Source organism: Petaurus breviceps, unplaced genomic scaffold (genome assembly GCF_028583685.1).
Source record: "Petaurus breviceps papuanus isolate PSGF00001 unplaced genomic scaffold, PetGlider_PUasm1.0 176, whole genome shotgun sequence".
Taxonomy (NCBI): domain Eukaryota; kingdom Metazoa; phylum Chordata; class Mammalia; order Diprotodontia; family Petauridae; genus Petaurus; species Petaurus breviceps.
The window spans coordinates 5,417,741-5,437,323 of NW_027185771.1; the positions used below are offsets into that span (position 1 = coordinate 5,417,741).

General features: G+C 39.6%; 1 protein-coding gene across 3 annotated transcripts in view; it reads right to left on the reverse strand.

Annotated features, from left to right (window-relative positions):
* The window catches only part of ACSF3 (acyl-CoA synthetase family member 3), a 239,209-nt gene that overhangs the window by 155,895 nt on the left and 63,731 nt on the right, over positions 1–19,583 (reverse strand). For all 3 annotated transcript variants that reach the window (XM_069085545.1, XM_069085544.1, XM_069085546.1), the window contains 2 exons: positions 8,544–8,698; positions 3,743–3,888 (listed from right to left, as the gene is read on the reverse strand). In XM_069085545.1, coding sequence (XP_068941646.1) covers positions 3,743–3,888; positions 8,544–8,698 — 301 coding nt within the window. The remainder of the gene's footprint in view (positions 1–3,742; positions 3,889–8,543; positions 8,699–19,583) is intronic.

Sequence of the window (19,583 nt, forward strand, 5' to 3'; positions counted from 1 at the left end):
AACTAATGATACTGAACCCTATGCATCTGATCATTAGTATTCCTATGTATAAATGGAAGTATAAATCCCAGTGAACGTATATAGCTCCACGGTTCCATAAGTTCCAGTGGCTATATAAACTCAATGGCTATATAAATCGCCATGGCTGTATGACTACCAATGAATAAATGAACCTCCAGGAGGATTTATTATCTAGATCCTACATTCTGGTACTGGATTATATATTGCTATCTAATTATCACAGTCTCATTATAATATAATAATAGTTAACAATTATGTAACACTTCAAGATCTGAGAAATGTCTTGCACGTTATGTCCTTAGTGCATAGGATGAGACAGCTGGAATCAATGAGAGAAGAAAAGGAAACTGACGTTCAGAGAAGTGAAAAGACTTGCTCATTCAGAGCCCAGGTTGGAAGGATGCCAGTTTCTACTATATCATGTTGCCTCCCATAGAATTCCTAACAATTCTTAAAGGTTCAACTCAAATGCTATTAGGAAGTTTCCCCTCTTTCCCCCAGGGGGTAATGACTTTCCCCCTCAGACCTGTCACAAAGCGCTTTGTTTTATAATTCTCTAAAACAATCACACAGACAGTTGCATACAACAATCATTTCTGTTGGGGTCATCCTTCTACCAGACTATAAGCTCTCTGATGGCTAGAAATGTGTTTAATGTTCTAAACTTTGTATCACAGAGTTCTGAAGACACTTGATAAATATGCATTGTGTTAAGTTGTTTCATGGTGCATCTTCCATGATATCGACAAATTATAAGCACCCAGGAGGTTCTAGATAAGTAAACATTGAATTAAGCTGAATTACTGTGTCAAAGTAATGGCTCTATACTTTTTTTAAACGTTTTTATTTTTCTTAGTTTTTTTTTGTGTGTTTTCTTTTGCAACATGGCTAACATGGAAATGTTTTGTATGACTTCACAGGTATTATCAATTATCATTTGTTTGCCTTCTCAAGAGGTGGGAGAAGAGAAGGAATTTGAAACAAAATTTTTTAATGAAATGTTAAAAATTTTTACATGTAATTGGGAAATATTTAATTAAATATATAATACATAATTTTATACACACACACACAGATATGGATTTGAGAGTGGCCAAGGTCAAATTTTATATTCAGAGATCGGACATGGGGTGAAAAGATCTGAGTTTCAGTCCTATCTCTACCACTTAATAGCTGTGAGAATAAATAGCCATTTATTCTCTCAAATAAACTGTCTCATTTGGTTGTGATGAAAGAATTTTGTAACCTATACTATTATTTTAAAAGACTATTGGGAAAATGAGATCCAAAGATACGTCTATTGAACTCAACTGCTGAATTGAAGGTGAGTGTTTGTGTGTGTGGGTGCAAGCATGCTGTTCAACTGAAGTCAAAGGAGGTACCAGAATGACAAGTGCACCTTGATATTCTCTTTATTGAGCTCTACACCTCCTCATTGCCCCAAGTATCACCAACATTCATTCCCTTGTCATCACCCTCCCCAAGAAACCCTTCTATCCACTAAATAAAACACATAAAATAAAAAAGGATCTGCCTAAATATATGCATATTGGCAACCATATTTCCATTACTAAGGGATGAGAGTAGTCAGATAATGACTCTAATTTTATATCTAGTTCCCTCTCTCAAATGACCTCCCTTTCTTTCCAATATCATGATCCCACATTCCAATGACCTCGGTTGCTGAGAGTCATTCTCCTGAGCTCTTACTAACTACAAAACAAGTGGTCTTCTTTTCAGGCTAGCAAAGCACATGGAGACCAGGAGCAGTTTAGAACTAGTGTTACAAGGGATGGGTACGATTTTCTTAGGAAAACAAATGTGCTCCATTCCTGTAGAATTAAGTGCAAGGAACAACTCTTGAAGAAACCGTCCAAATTGGTCTGTTGTTCCCAGAGGCTATGGGACTGAGAAGGTAACAGTCCTCAGAAAGGAAATGCATATCTTTCTGTTTCTCTTTGCAAAGTTTCCTTGCTGTTGTTTTTACACATCATTCCCCTTTAAATCATTTCATCACTGAACTGCCCCTTGGAACAGAGAAAAACACTTAAGCAGAGGCATCTAACATTTCCCACAAGTGTCTTTTAAAAATATTACTGGTAGAAAGATTTCAAAAGGGAAAAGTTCATTTCAATTGTTTTGTCCAATCTTTTCCTTGGACAAGGGAGTGCTTTTCAATTTTCCCTCAAAAAAACTTATGACATTTTTGGCCAATGTAGACAGCTTCTGGACTTTAGAGTATTGGGTGTGTGGAACACTGAGAAGCTGTGATTTGCCCACGATCAAAGAGTTAATATGGTTTGAACCCAGGTCTTAATAACTCTCAAGCTGGCTATTTCTTTGCTAGGCCATACTGTTTCTTACCTTCCAACACAAAGCTCTTTAAACAAAAGCATTAGGCAACTACATATTATATATTGTGTTTTTAGAAAATCAGGCAACAATCAACACAATGATGTATACCATGTTTTTAGTTTATAACCTATGAAATTAACAGAATTAAATTTCTGTAATGGGAGGTGTGAACTCTCTTCAAATGCAATCTTCCAACTCAAGAATTTGACAATGATCTAACTGCTAATTTGTCATAATCTTAACTAGTTTTACAACTGTGTCCAAAAGAAAAGTGGCAGGACTTTGGGGCTAAAGGAAAAAGTGAAAAGTGAAACCCTACTGGTTGATTTGCATAAATCAACAAATAAGAGTTTAAGAAGCCCTAACTTCAAGTAAAGAACAGGAAAAATTAGTAGCACAATCCAAATTTGATTGTATTCAGATTCAACATCTAAGGCTTTAGGCACATGAAAAGAACAATACAGATAAGAAACCATGCAACTTGACCACACCTAGGATTAGAATCCTGAGAGATGAAGACATGGGCCCCCAAGAGCTAAGATCCAGGGATTCACAATGCCCCAGGAAGAACAAATCAAGGCTGTTTCTTGGCTTCTGCATCCAGTCCATACCCCTGTAGCTCAGAATTCACAGGTCAAGGAAAGCAGTGCAAAGAATGTAGAGTGTGTGCTTTCCAAGAATTCAGGACTAAAACATGGAACAAAGATAAAAGACCTAGAATAGGAAGCAGGAGAGGCACAGGTGGTTTAGTAGCAAGAGAAATATTGCCTCCTGGACTTATTACAATGACCATGATGCTGCTGCCACTGACTCATTACTCAGGACAGCAGCAGCCAGAAGTCTGGTGAAGGTGTGAGGTCCACCATTGTCTATGATCCAAACCAACAGAGGTTTTAGGTTCACTCCCAGGGTTACCAGAGGATACGAACCTTAGAATCTTAGAAATGCTGTGACATATGGAGCTATGGTGGCCACTCTCTCCATTCCTCTGTTCCATTCTAGAAGCACAGAAAGACCAATGGTACAAGGAGCACCTCTCCACCCAATCATCAATATTACCACTACAAGCTCCCAGACAGAAAGAAGAAGAGCCAGAATGTCTGACAGACAGCTTCTCTCTCCTCTGGAGTCATGGAACACACAGCTTGGTCTTCTGGGGGAATCGAGGTCAGAACCCTAGCTGGGCACGTCCACCATCTTGCCGTGGATTACTTTGCTTATAACTACAGTCTAATAGCTAGAACATCTAACCGGTCCTGCTTTCATGACAGCCAACCAGCTTGAGTGGGGGAGAGTCCACATCACACAAAGAAGAGGGTTCAAAATCAAATGGCAAGAGCCTTTGGTGGCTTCAAAGTGACCATACCTGGGACACGAATACCCTTCAAGGGGTTGGACAGCGCCATTCCGATCTCTGTCATTCCGTATCTCTCTAGCAAAGTGTGGCCTGTGAGCTTCTTCCACCTCTCTAGGATGGGCACTGGTAGAGCGGCGGATCCCGACACCATTAACCTGAGCAATGAGAACCAAAGGGGAAAGGAAAAGTATTTAAATCATCAAAAAAAAACACACGAAAGACTTTAAGGAGTCAACAATCCCTTCCAAATGCAACAAAAACACATGAGGATCTCATTAATTTGGACCTCTCTACTTTAAAATTCAGGATCAAGCTTGCAGGTTGGCCTGGAGTTTACCTTGGTATGGCTTTGTTTTGTGTTTTCCTTTTTTAAAAGGTTTATTCTGCAGATTATAAGAGTGTAAACAATAAGAAAAGGGGCCTGTTTAGTTAGCTCCTAAGAGCAGATTATTTTTAGGAGCACCCATTTTCATGGACTAAATACCAACGATTCCTCAAGTGTGCTAATTACAAATGATTCCTTAAATATACGAACTACAAATCATTCCTGATTCTCAATCTTAATTCTTTAAAGTAGGTCCAATAGGAACTCCACTACAGAATGCTTGTTTAGCCATTCCTCTTAACAACTGCTGGAACTTGCAAGAACTAAGTACTGCATTTCCTTAAATAAAATCTATAATTCTGATTGGCTTTCTCCAACTAGTATAAATTAGTGAGGGTTTAGAATATATTTCAGTATAACCTTTATTGCTTCCCTTTCCATTGATGTGATTTCTATCTTTCCTTGTTCAGATCTCAGTAGGACCTGTTACCTATTTCCCATTCAAATCTCTGGCCTAGGACATCTGAAATCTCAATCAATAGCTATACAATGCCAGCGTGTCACACAACAGACCAAGTTCAGGTAAGTGAGAAACAGCAGGGAATATCAGAAACAAGGATTCTATTTTCACTGAAATATCCCTACAAAATAAAGAGTAAAGAAATGGGAAAATGGAAGTAAAGTCAAATGAATTTCTTTTGGCCATTTCCAAATTTAAGTGGTAAAATTAGGGTCTAAATTAATCCATCTACTAACCTGGCCTTTCCAAAGGCATCGATTCAGTTGTGTGAAATAGAACACCGATGTCTGTATAAATGTACTTTTAATTTAGGTAAGTATGCCCCAATTATGCCATCTGTTTCCAGGGCTTTAGATTTTAAAAAATCTTATTACTGTGTTTAAAAAGACTCCATTTCCTCTACCTCCTTGCCCCTCCAAGGAAAAATTTGCTCCATATCAGACACATAAAATTCTATAATTTCAGTAAAGAAGGGAGTACAGGGTAGTCCCTAAGTAGTAAACATGACGTAAGGATCCTGTAAGCTACCCTGGCCTAGAGGTGATGTCATAGGGGAGAGGGGAGGGAATAATTATAACTTCACATTTATAATAATAATAGTTGAATAGTGTTTTAAGTCTTACAAAGTACTTTCTATACAGTATCTCACTAGAGTTTCACAATGGCCCTTTGAGATAGGTAATATAAATATGATTATCTCCATTTTAAGAATGAGAACCAACTGAGGGTTAGAGAGATGTTGCCCAGTGAGTTATCCATGGTCTCCCAGATAATTAGGATTAGAAATGAGAGTCAGACTTAGGCCTTTCCTGACTCCCAGTTCCAGTGTCCAGTCAGCTGGTGGCTCAGTGGATAGGGGATTGGACCTGGAGCCAGAAAGACTTGAATTCAAATCTGGCCTCAGACACTAACTAGTTGTGTCACCCTGGGCAAGTCACTTAACACGTTTGCCTCAGTTTCTTCAACTGCAAAATGGGGATAATAATAGTACCTGCTTCTCAGGGTTGTTCTGAGGATCAAATGAGATGATATGTGGAAAAGTGTTTAGCACAGTGCTTGGAACACAGTAGGTACTTTATAAATGCTTATTCCCTTCCCTTTTCCACTATACCACATTGCCTCTCCTCAGCTATGTAGCTCTTTAAGGTTACCATGGGAGAGAGACTATTAGGTCAGAAGGAAGACAGAAAGTTTGAACTATAGAAAAGGAAAAGGAAAGTGTAGAAGCCAAGCCTGGTTCATGCAGAAATAGACTGAAATTAGGGCAGGCAAATAAGTTAAGTACGGAGTAAAAAGGACAAGTCGCTAAAACAGATTTAGTACTAAAGATGGGCCAAGAAAAAAATAAAGGATGGAGAAACCAAATCACTATCTTTCTTCACTAATTCAATCAACTTCTTCATAACTTTCTACAAAATTTTATCAAAGAACTATTTTTTTTAAAGTAGCTCTTGAACTGGCAATAAAGCAGTACCCAAACCAGGAAGCTTTTGGTTGGCAGATTTCCACGATAAAGGCAGAATGATGGGCCAAGAGGGTGAGGGACAATGACCTCAGACCTCACTTTCTTTGCTTAGCTTCAGTCCTGGCTTACATTCATTTGCATATTGAACTAGAGTATCTACAGAGTAAAAAAAGACTTCATAGTCCAAGCCTCAACACGGTTCCTGTGGGTTCTCTTTAGCGAAGTACCTTGATACAGATTCTTTTTGAGCATTAACTAGGATTTATGAAAAACTGCTAACCTTAATTCAGATAGTTCATCTGGGAAATTGGACTTTAAAACAGCATCAGACACAGACAGTCAAGAGACTGGTTGGCATCTCACCTGTCATCCTTAGCTGGGTGTGGTGATTGTAGCCTTACCTTAGGAACTAAAGACTGTCAGCCTGGCTTTGTCAGGAAGAGGTTTTCTAGTGCCTAAAAGGCACCTTAGCAGATGGGAGATGAGATGACCAGCATCTGACTGTGAAGAGGGAGAGCCCAAAAGGTGGCAACAACAACAAAAAAAAGCTTGGCTACAATTAGGCCACAGAAGTAACGCACAGAAGAGACAGCACATGCAGAGAAGAGATGTGACTTTAAGCAGAAAGTAGCAGAAAATAGCACAGTGTCATCCTCATAGAGGAGCAGAAACCCTACAATAATGAAATTAGAAGTTGTTAGGGCCATGCATGAATTCCTTAATGAATGCGATCTGGTCATAGGTGTTCCCCACATATATGCTCTCCATGCATCATACATGGTCATCTGTGCTCTCTGAATGTGTCTCTTCCAACTAGTGGACACTAGTTCCCCTAACCCTAGGTGTTCCACAGAGTTCTGTTCTGTCCCTCTTCTCTTTTCTTTTTATACTATTTCATTTGGTAATATCATCAGCTCCCATGGATTAATTACCATCTTTATCCTGATGATTCTCAAATCTAACTATATTGCCCTAAACTCTCTGCTGACCTCCAATCTCACATCTCCAACTATTTTTTTCAGACATCTCAAACCCAATGTCCAGTAGACTTCTTAAATCAAACACATCATAAATAGAACTTATCTTTTCCCCTAAACCCTCCCCTTCTCCTACCTTCCCTATTGCTATAGAGGGTAACACCATATTTCCAGTCCCTCTGACTCACAACCCAGGGTCAGGACTCCTCACGATCCCTCACCCTGCCACCCCCTGATCCCCCATATCCAAGCTGTTGCCAAGGCCTTTCAATTTCACCTTTCTGGCATCTCTCAAATGCACTCTCTTCTCTTCTCTGATACTTCCCCTACCCTGCTACAGGTACTCATCAACTCATGCCTGGATTACTGTAACAGTAGTGAGTCTGCCTGCCCCAAACCTCTCCCAGTCCAATCCATCCTACATTCACCAAAATACAGGTCTGATCATGTCATAAACTCCAGTGGCTTCCAATCACCTCTAGGGTCAAATACAGAATCCTCTGTATGGCACTCAAAGCTCTTCACTGCCTGATCTCCCCCTACCTGTCCAATCTTCTTATACCTTACTCTCTGCCACAGTGACACTGGCCTCGATGCTTTTCTAGGAACCAGACAATCCATCCCACAGTTCTGGGCATTTCTCTGGCTGTCCCCCATGCATAGAATGTTCTCCCTCATCATCTCCATCCCTGGCTTCCCTGGCTTCCTTCAAGTCCCATCTAAACTCTCACCTTCTACAGCAAGCCTTTCCCAATCCCCTTTAAATCTAATGTCTCCCCTCTGTTAACTACACCCCCCCCACACACACCACATATATGTGTGTACATATATACACACACACACATACATATATATACATGCTTGTTGGCTTGGTGTCTCCATTAGAATGTGAGCTCCTTGAGGGCAGGAACTGTCTTTTGCTTCTTTTTGTATTTGCAGCTCTCAGCACAGTGCCTAGTAATATAATAGGCCTTAATATGTTTTTTATTGACTGACTAGTAGTCAGTGGGAAAAGATATCACTTTTTTGCAAGGGGGAATCTTTGTAAATTCATTTTCTATATAGTCTGATTAAATGTTTTTTGTTTTAAATTAACGTCTCTTGGCCAGCTGGTAAAAGTAAACATGCTGGTTGGGGGCTCATGAACTACAGTTTTTGAATGGCATTGTCTTGAACAAGGAACAATTTTCTGAGGTACTCATACTCATGAGTGCCCCATATGCTATATTTAAAGAAAGTGGGAAATAAAGCCTCCTAACACAGAAGAGAACTCATATTCTCAGAAACAAACTATAGACTCAAAGAATCAGAGTACTTCAAGATGGAAGAATCATAGAAATCATTTAAGAGATCATTTTATAGGAAACTAGGAAAACTGAAGCCTAGAAAAGCTGGGCAACTGCTCTGAGGTCCTCTAGGTACTTATTGGCAGAGTTTGGACTCAAACACAAGCTTTCTGATCCCAGAGCTGATTTCATTCATCTCTTCCTTAAGCCTTAAGACTTTCTGGGTCCTTCAGTTACCTGATTTTCTCTTCACAGACTGCACGTATAAAATCCTGGACGTGAGGCTGGGTAAAATGTTTATCATAATAATCCATCAATTTGGAATAAATGGTAGGCACTGCCATGAAAATATTGATCCGTGGCTTTTCAGAGCTTAGAAACTTTTCCCAAACCTAGAAAAGAAAGGAAGAAAATTATCTGAATTAAAAAGAGAACAGAATGATCATATTAGCACTGACAAATTATACAGACATCACTACTCTCCATCTTTTAAGCCTTTCCTTAAGCATGAAAATCTTAATAAGCATATTCCTTCCAGAACATGGTAGCTCATTCGAAAATAGTCAAATAATTACCTCATCTATCACCAAAATGGGTCAGTCTATACTAAACCAATAATTAGCATTTGACTTTGATGACTACAGAGAGTCAAAGGTTAGTCCTTGTTGTTTGTAAGGAAAGTACCCACTGAGCATATTAAATCAATCTGGGTTCTTTTTTGTTGTTGTTGAGGGTTAGGGAACTTTATTTACATTAACACCATTACTGTCTCCCTGCTGTGGCAGAACAGACAAGAAATATGTGTTAGGCGGGAACCAACCAGAATGAAATTCATTGGAATGCCTATATATTATAAAGCAGTTACAATCTATAAACCAGAATGAAGAGAATTTGCTGAAAGGCATATGATATGTGTGTGTACACATATGCATGCACACAGGCATAGACATACATGGACATACACAGACATGCATATACAAACATATTCATTGACACATACATTCATGTGCATGTGCGTATATTGAAGCTTGGACTCAATATAGTAAAATATTATAGGTATGACTCAATATAGAGAATCAGTGCTTTCCTGCAAATCTACGGCAGAATTTCCAAATGTTCTATATCCTAGTCTTCTGACTTCTGTAAAGAAATCGGGAGGCATGCCAACATTTGCTGGTCTGTTCAGATTTGCTTCTGAGCAGTAGAGATGATTCTCTACCACCAAAGGAGCTGACTTCCCTGGCAATACTACTACTGCTTCTCACTCTTCATTAAAAATGCATCCCATGTTGAAAACTAAAAATTAATAAATTAATTAATTGGGAAAATTTTTTTTAAAAGCCCCACATCCAGAGCTAGCTTAAAATGGAAAGCTTCCAGGTCACCAAATGATTGCGTCAGAGTGATTAAACTTTTCTTAGCACATATTTTCTCATAGTCCAATGGTTCTAGGCCTACAGAATCGGATGAAGAAATTGTGGTAAAATTGTCAATGCTGAGCAAACCAATACCAAAACCAGAAAGTTCAGGAACCAACAAGGGCTCCCTTCCAGTTAAACTCAATAAACCTTTCATGGTTCCTAAGCTTTCTCATTCTAGAATAGGTTTTGTTCGATAACGACAATTTTGCCCATAGGACATTATGAATGTTACTTAGCCTTTCAATCTGGCTGGTCTACTCAGCATCATCACTTTGCCCCTTAGTGAATAAGTGATTGACCTCTGCTTTCAATTCCTTCTCTATACTCAAACTATTCCCTTCCTCCAAGGATCACCATTTCTAGCTTTTGGGTGGGTGGGTGGGGCTGATTTGTTTAACCTTTTCTCCTCACTGCTCACCTCACTGCACAGTGGACATGGCCCACCTTTACTCACTCCCAGCTAGAGTGGAACATGAGGGTATGGGGAAAACGTCCCCACAAAATGTAAACTTATCAAAGGTGAACACGTGCTTCTCCTTCACAGTCACCTTGCTGGGCAGTTGTTCTACTCTCAATCCTGCTCCCTGGCTGTTTCATTACTTTCTACTTCAGTGAAGCCCCCACCTTCTCCCTCTCTCCCTCACTTGCTTTGTCTTTCGTTCCACTGCCTGAGAACAATCAGCCCCCTTTTGAAATGTTGTCACCCTTAATACAGGAAGACACATTTAACAAAGGCACTTTCCCTGTGGGAGGGGGAGCTCTGAAATTTGGCTCCTTTCCTCCTTCTACTCATCAAGGGATTGTTTCCTGCCATCAAGGTTCGTAAAGAGGATGCATAAAAGGCACAAGCTTAAATCGTACCATGGATCATGCACTGAATTATGATAGGGATTATTTTTCCCATAGATGCCTCCCATGCAGGGAGGAAAAGGAAAGGAAGGTATCAGCTACGGGAGAAATCAGAAACCAGACCAATGAAAGTAAGCTGTGGGTCCCACTCTGTGCATGACCTTTGGAACCAGACCAGGGGACCCCCTCTGAGCTGACCTGCTCCAGGGGAGCATGCCTCTGAGCAGGTAAACACAAAAAGGCAAAGAGGAAACTGAGAGGAAGAAACCAAGAGTGACTGGGATTTCATATTTGACCGATAAGCAGCAGAAGTTAGCTCTCCTCTGGAAAAGCTGAATAAAGCAGATGGGCGAGGCTTTCCTAGTTCAGTGATATAAAAAAAAAAAAAAAAAAAAACTGTGGACACATGCTTTGCAACCTCAAATACAACCTCAAATTACAATTACATTGATAAAAGTTAATTTGGCATTAAGTAATCAATAATAATGAAAACAATAATTGCAGTAAGAAGAATCCCAACATTTAGAAAGTGCCATCATTAAAACAATCCTATGTAGCAGAGGTAATGCAAGAACTGCGATTATCTGAACTTTACAGATGAGGACAGTGAAACTCTGAAAGATTAAATAATTGGCCTGCCATCATACCATGAGTAACCATCAAAGCCAGGTTTTGAAGCCAGGAATACAATGTTCTTTCTACTATTCCCTGCTGCCATAACTATACCTTGTTGACAGAAACAAAGGAAAAGGATTAGGTCAAATCAGAGGTTGGCAAACATTTTTTATTCAGTCAATCACAATAAACACTAATTAAGCCCCAACTATGTGACAAGCAGTGTTGAGTGTAGGAGATACAAAAAAGACAGTCCCTGCCCTCCAGGAGCTCACAATATAAAAAATATTCTTAGTTCACAGAAGATCCTGGGCCCAAATCACGTGTTTTCCATGCATCTGGGATTTATTCAAAAGTAGATTTACAAAGTGCTTTTTAAATAACTACACCACAAGTTTTAAAATCATGTTTTGCTATTTTTAAAATATAACCTCCTAACAGAAACTAAAATTTGTTGCAACTTGGCATAAACTTTCTAATGACCATAAGTAGGACACATCCATGATGCTCCCTGTCTTCCTCTTAAGAAAAATTCACATGCAACTTCAATTGCCTAAAAATATCCCTTCCAAGAGCCATTTGAAACTAGGCCCAAAGGGCTATAAAAATGTGCATACCCCTTGAACCACCAATACCACTTTTTAGGGCTGTATCCCAAAGAGATCATACAAATGGGGAAGGACCTGTACGTACAAAAATATTTATAGCAGCTCTTTTTGTGGTGGCAAAGAACTGGAAATTGAGGGGGTGCTCATCAATTGAGGAATGGCTAAAAAAGTTGTGGTATATGAATGTAATGGAATACTATTCTGCTATAAGAAATGAGGAGCAGACGGACTTCATAATAACCTGATAAGACTTATATGAACTGATGCTGAATGAGGACAGCAGAACCAGGAGAACATCATACACAATTACAGACCCATTGTACCTGTGATGACTAACTTTCATAGACTGGGCTCTTCTCAGCAATACAAGGTTTTAAGACAACTCCAAAAGACTCATGATGGAAAAGGCTATCCACATCCAGAGAAAGAATTATGGAGTCTGAATGCAGATGGAAGCAAACTACTGGCTCTCTCTTTTTTTGCTTCTTCTTTCTCATGGTTCATTCATTGGTTATAATTCTTTTCCACAACTTGACTATTGTAAAAATGTTTAATGTGAAGGTATATGTAGAACCTATATTGGATTACGTGCCATCTTGAGGGGGGAAAGAAGGAAGAGAGAGGGGGAGAAAATTTGGAACTCAACTTGTGGAACTGAATGCTGTAAACTAAAAATGAATAAATTTAAAAGGAAAAAAATCCCCTCTAAAAGGTCAAAGAGCTGATAAATTTCTGCAGTAAAAACATGTCCCTCCTTTGCAAATGAACCCCCTCCTCAGAGATTCCTTGTGAAAGACTTGCAAGAGATGTCTTTTTGTCTCTATCTTCTTAGGGACTAACTTGCTTCAAAGGTTCCTCTTTATTCTGGCTCCATGTAAATGCATTTTTTGGTACAGCTACACCAAAAGTCCATCTAGGGACCGTGATCTGCAAGAGAAGGGAGAACTCTCAATGCTGAAATCCCCAATCCTGGATGTTTTTAAGCATAAAAATAGAACCACCACATTTACTTCACCAGCACTAAGGAAATGGAATTTTAATTAATAACCACATTACAAAATATCTAGGGAAATAGCCAGTTTTAACTAAGGATATATCAGGACTCAAAGGTCCAACAAAATATTATGCTACCAACAGAATGCATTATATGGAGAGTCTGTGACCTCCATCACAAGAAAAAACCCCAAGGACAGGTTCCAGAGGGGACCTCCTGTATGAATCACTTAGTCAATAAACATTTTTTAAGAGGCTACTATATGTCAGGCAGTGTGCTAGGTGCTGGGGATACCAAAAAAGGGAGAAGATGGTTCCTGATCTTAAGGTGCTTACAGTCTAATAAGATATGCAAACAACTATGAAGAAATAAAATATAGACAGGATAAATTATAAATAATCAGCAGAGGGAAAGCTCCAGTACCAAGAAAGATCAGGAAAGGCTTCTTGTAAGAAGGTGGTCTTTTCATTGAAACTTGAAGGAGGAAGACAGACAGACAAGAGACCCATGGGAAGGAAGAGACTTTCAGGGATGGGGACAGCCAGTTGTAAGTGCAAGCAAGGTGAGATTTTGGTTGTGTTGTTTTTTTTTTTTTCCAGAGTTCAGTTTCCCAGGTTCAGGCTAAATTGTAAACATCTGAAGGATTAATTGCCTTTGAACCTAGATAATTCACAACTGTACTGAGTCACATAGGTTCCATGCCTTCTGGCTCCGAGCCAGCCAACCAGGCCAAGTCTTTGTTATATATTCTGGGAGGTCAGCATTCTGTTTTGGGGGCTTACTCACGAGAAGAATCTTTTGATTCCCTGAACTGGACTTTGAGTAGCTGTTTGTTAAGAGTCCCCTGACTACTCAGATATTGGTACTCTCCCAGTCTGGTGGTGTATGAAGGTGGTTGTATCATTCTGTTTAGACAGCTGGAGCTCTGTCTATTGAATTCTTTCTTGGATATCCACTTCATTTCTACTTATCTGTAATTAAAGTAAGGTAATTGATCCCTTTGAAGCTGTCTTTTCTTTAGAAAAGCGGATCAAAGAACCTATGCTAGCAGGCCATCCTGGGTGTGATAGGTTACTTGCTAAAACACCAGTGAAAATGTTTGGAGTCAGGAGATTTATGTTGTACAAGGAAGACCAAAGAGAATGGTGTCACTGGATTACGGAGTACATGGGAGTTGGGGGGTGGGTTAAGGTATAAGATGAAACGGTGAGGGTGAAGATGCAAGGAGATTGGAAAGGTGGCAAGGAGGGCAGGTTACAAAGGACTTGCAATGCCAAAGGATTTAATATTTGATCCTTGAGATGTGAAGGAGAACGAGAGTTTACTGTATGGGGCATGGTATGTGTATGACACAGTCAGACCTGCTCTTTAGAAGATGACTTTGACAGCTGAGTAGAGGATGGACTCGAATGGGAAGAGGTCTGTGTTTGGTCTATGATGTGCATCACTGCTGGGAATACCCAAACTGCTAACAGATGCACTGTGGGGACTGTAATACAATACAACAGTAATTAAACTTGTAAGCTTATTTTCTGACCGAGTCTTGCAGATGCAATAAAAATCTGAAATCTGACTCAAAGATGAGTCTTGTTTCATGGGCATTAGTCTTGCTTCTGACACTAGTTTGATAAGTGGGATCCCACAGTATCTTGTCTTTATGTTTTTGCATTTCACAAGGAAGCTCATTAAACTCTGCTTTACGTGTATCTCCCACATCTGAACCCAAGACTGCCATAAGGCAGGCAAAGGGCAGATATCAAAGGTGAATAATTTACCCAGGGTCATCCTATGAGTCCAGTCAATAGAGGAACTGAGGACTAATTCCAGTCATTTGTCTCTGACTCAGAGCCCAAACCACTAGAAACTATTCCCTCTCAATGAAGTGCCTCAAATACAAATCAAGGAGTGGAATTACCCGAGGCAATTAATTGATCCTGGACTTTGGATAACTTAATAAGCTACCAGATTTCACTTTTCAGAGTATGACATCACTAGTGGCTTTCCTCTGGTTTAGAGCAGCACAATTTATCTTTCCTCATCTATTCTTCTGCCTGTCATTGTCAACTCATCAATCATGAGCACAGAATATCGACAACCCATCATTCTGTTTTTATTATTTTGTTTTCTTTGGCTGGATAACATGCTGAACCCCAGGGGCTCTAAAAACAGCTAAATGCAACAACAGATTTCTGGTCATCCAATAATACTATAATAAGGTTTTTATTTTTAGGCTTGGGTTTTGTATTTAAGGCACATCAATCACATGCAAGAGACTGTATGACCAATGAACATTGGAAGAACCAAAACCTAATGTGCCCTTGAACTTGACTGTAGACTTCAAGGGCTAATCCTGTTGAGTTATGGTTGTCAGTTCAATGTTTCAGAAAAAAGACAAACCACTCCCACAGGCCCTCATATAAATGGCAGCAGCTCCTTCTAAACCTAAATGCAGTTATTAACTAAAATTCCATTTCTCCAGGGAGAAGTGAATGTTCCCGGTTACTCTACACTTAGCTGGTACACTTATATAGCTGTAGGGATGACAGGTAGTCATAGAATAAATAAACAAAACCCCCAAAACCATCACCACAGTTTAAAGTTGGAAATCCCAGTCCCTAGTTAGAGATGTCTAAAATTAGAAAATCTTAGTCGAATACATGCAAAGAACTTCTTAAGCAACTATGAGAGCCAGTGAGCTTAGAAACCAGTTTCTGCATTTGTCTTAATGGCTTCCAACAATTCTCTCTGGTACTTTTAGCCTCATTTGAGATACAGGATTTCTAGTAACCATGCTGCAAAATAGCATGTTGGTTCATGACTGATTCAGAAAGATGATCACTAATGAATCACCAACGTGACTCCTGGCAATGTCTTTGTATATTGCTTGGAAATCAAAATACTGATTCAGCCCACTTAGATCTGCTTAGCTTGTTGCATTTAATGGGCTATCACACAAGATGATATAGGCATAAATAAACCAAAATGGTAAAAACAGGATTATTTAACCAAGAAGAAAAAAAAACATTGAAAAGAATTTAGTTGACATATTAAAAAATGATGAAGACAACAGTAAAAATCAATCAGTGCTTGCTTTCATTATGTTTTATAATATGAGAACAAGGGAATTTACCATGAAATTAATGGACAGAAAAATTTAGGCTGTATGTGCAATTCACTGCTGTAGGAGGTCATTGAGTAAATCATGGGGGGAACTTTTTATTTCTCTAAAAGGATGGGTAACTTCATAACTATTAACAGTACCTAAAGTTAAGACTGGAAAAAGATAAGTATAATCAATCATCACACATCTGGACAAAAACCAACTACTGTTCTCTCCAAGTAGAGAAAGCTGCTCCCTGAGAGTTCAAAGTCTTCTTTAGGCACTAACACATCCGCCACTGGCTACTGCTGAAAGACAGATACAATGTTTCCTTGGACCCACAGTCTTTGGTTTTGCTGAAAAGGAACTATTCAGCTTTCCAATGACTAGCACTGTGCATTTCTTATTGTAAGCGCCTGAATCCTTAATGCATTTGTGGATTTGATTTAGCTTGGTTTGTAAGTTTATTTATTTGCGTGCTCACAGAAGCATTAGAATCAACATCACAGAGTTCCAACCCAAATGCTGGTTCTGTGATTACCTTTGCTATGTCTGTCAAAAGTAGCTTTCTATAAAAATTCCAATACTGGTAGAATTGTGAACTGATCCAACCATATGAGGGCAATTAGGAACTACGCACAAATGGCAAAAAAACTGTGCATGCCATTTGACTGCGCAATACTTAACTGCTAAGTCTGCATCCCAAAAGACTTTTTTTTTTAAAAAGCAATTGGGGTTAAGTAACTTGCTCAAGGTTACACGGACAGTTATTTCTGGGTGTGGTGCTGAGTATCTGAGCCCGGATTTGATCCAGGTCATCCCGACACTGGAGCCGGTGCTCTTACTCGCTGAGCTACCTGACCGCCCCTAAGCAATTGGGGTTAAGTAACTTGCTCAAGGTTACACGGCCAGGTGTTTCTGGGTGGGTGCTAAGTGTCTGAGCCCAGGATTCGATCTCCAGGTCTTCTCAACAGTGGAGCCAGTGCTCTTACTCGCTGTGCTACCTGGCCGCCCCAAAAAGACTTTTTTTTTTTAATTAAAAAGGGAAAATGACGTGTTTGTACAAAAATATTTATAGTAGCTCTTCTTGTGGTGGCAAAAAAATTGAAAATTGAGAAGATGCCCAATTGGGGAATGACTAAACAGACTGTGGTATGTGACTATAATGGAATACTACTGTGCTATAAGAAATGATTAGCAGGATTATCTGAGAAAAACCTGGAAAGACTTACATGCAATGCTACAAAGTGAAGTGAGCAAAACCAAGAGAACATTGTACATAGTAACAGCAATATTGTATGATGATCAATTGTGAATGACTCAGCTATTCTCAGCAATACAATGGTCTAAGACAATACCAAAGGACTCATGATGAAAAACGCTATCCATATCCTGAGAAAGAACTGACGGAGTCTGAATGCAGATTGAGGCATACTATTTTTCACCTTATTTTTTCATGGGTTTTTTTTTTTTTGGTCTGTATTTTCTTTCACATGAATAATGTGGAATATGTTTTGGATGACTGCACATGTATAACCTATATCAAACTGCTTACTGTCTCAGGGAAAGGGGGAGGGGGAAGAAAGAGAGAATCTGAAAGTCAAAATTTTATAAAATGAATTAAAAATTGCTTTTACATATAATTGGGAAAAATAAAAATTTTTTTAAAAATAACTTTCAAAAGTGTATATGGGGAAAGGGACACCAAGATGGAGAAGGAACAGGAAGCAATGCAGTCAAGCTCCCATTCATAAAACTCCTCCAAACTGAACTAGAAAATCCACCAGGCCAAATTCTGATGGGGAAATCCAGAAAAAGTTATAGTGAGTCCTTTTTCTGCCCAAGGTCAGCATAGAGAGATAAACAAGGAGTTTGCTGATACTGGGGACAGGGTCGGAGTATGAACACACTGGAGGGTGGAATATTCCACTTCCCTTGGAAAGACTGTGCATCCAGGTCAAGAGAGGTCTCAGACCCATACTGGGGCATCCCCAGACCAATACCAGGTAACTATGACCAGAACAGGTGCTACCTGGCAATTTTGCTGCCCACTACCCAGTTCTGGGTCACAGATCCAGGACGGACTGATAAGTGGACCTTTACATAGGGGTAGCATTCCTGGAAAGGGAGGCCCTGGGCAGTAGGAGGAAGTTCAGAAGCAAGCAGCAGTCATTTGGCTCAGACCCCCAGGGACAGAATGAGATCTTAGTTCTACCCAGCATCTACTCCAAACTGCAGAGGATTAACTAAGGAAGGAAGCTCAGACAAGGGGCAGAGGTGGGAGGGACTAGAATTTTGTTACTCTGAACCAACAGAGTTTTCCAGCTGGCTGATGGGGCTGCTCAGACCCAAACCCAGGTCAGGAACTTGCAGAGCTCAGGACCAGGGAAGCAGAACCAGAATTTGCTCTTGATCAGACCATTTTTCAGGTCCCCGACCTGAAACAGGCGAGAAGAAAAGGGCAAACAAAAAAAAGAACCCCACCACAATGAGCTCCTTTGGTGTCAGGGATACTCAAGAGACAAAAGCAAACATGGAACGTTTGCATCTTCATGAGTTGGGTGCAAGGAGGCCACAGAATTTTTCTGATGGGGACTGTAAGGGTTAATAACAAAGAAATGAGTGGCCATAAAAGGATGTTGGCCCATTATATAGGAAAAGGTAGGATTTAAACAAATAGCTTAACTGCTTCACTGGTACTATGGATTTTTTTTAAACTGAGAGGAAGGTCTCTACTGTAGTGGGGAGATGTTTTGTGGAGGACATATGGGAGAACATGAAAATGAATCCCACAGAATGAGAAGGCATGGATGAGCTGTGATCTGTATTGAGGGAGGTAATATCCACAACACTGAGATGGGAAATCTGCTGAAGTACTGTACTATTCTTGTGGACAAAATTTAAAAAGTGTGACACTGATAGACCTGGCTGAATGACTGAATCCACCAGGGAGTCATGAATGGGTCAATGTCACCTTCAAGGCAGGTGTCTCTCTATTGGAGCAGCCTGACCTTGGCCTGCCTATTTCTCAACATGATTATGTTGCTCAAGTCAATTTTATTACCATTACCATCTAAAATGTATGTGCTCTGAGAGCAACTTCAATGGGCATTTATTAAGTACTGAAAGACAAAACAAAAGAAAACAAAACACTCCACTATATAAAAATGTGCTAAGTAACAAACTTAAAATGAGAAGGTTGGTGAAATGGCAACAAGATGCCAAAATGAAATAAGAAAGGGAAGAGAGCAAACAAAATGATTTAGAAAATCCTTCTAACAAACCAAAAAAAAAAATTTTTTTTAAATTCTAAATTCTACTCACTTGGTACCAGGAATGCAGCATCAAAAGAAAAGAGAAACAAATACTTTCCTTTCAAATGGATTGCTGATATGGTACCAAAGAGAAGTTCAGAAGAGGTCAGGAAAAATTAATCTGCAGACAGCCTAACCAATCTCAAGAGCAAGACCACTGAGGGATCGGGGTGAGGAGGAAACGTGGCTGAAGTAAAAAAATCACAGTGAAAATGACAAATAGTAACATTTCCCATTGAGTTTACATCTAAAAGGCAGGCGAAAATAAAAGCTAATTGGAAGGAAGCAATGATCCCATCAGAATTGGCTCCAACCTGCGGAGAGGCAATCTGAAGGCATCTCCCATACAACCAGGAGATCAAATCAGCCAAATGAT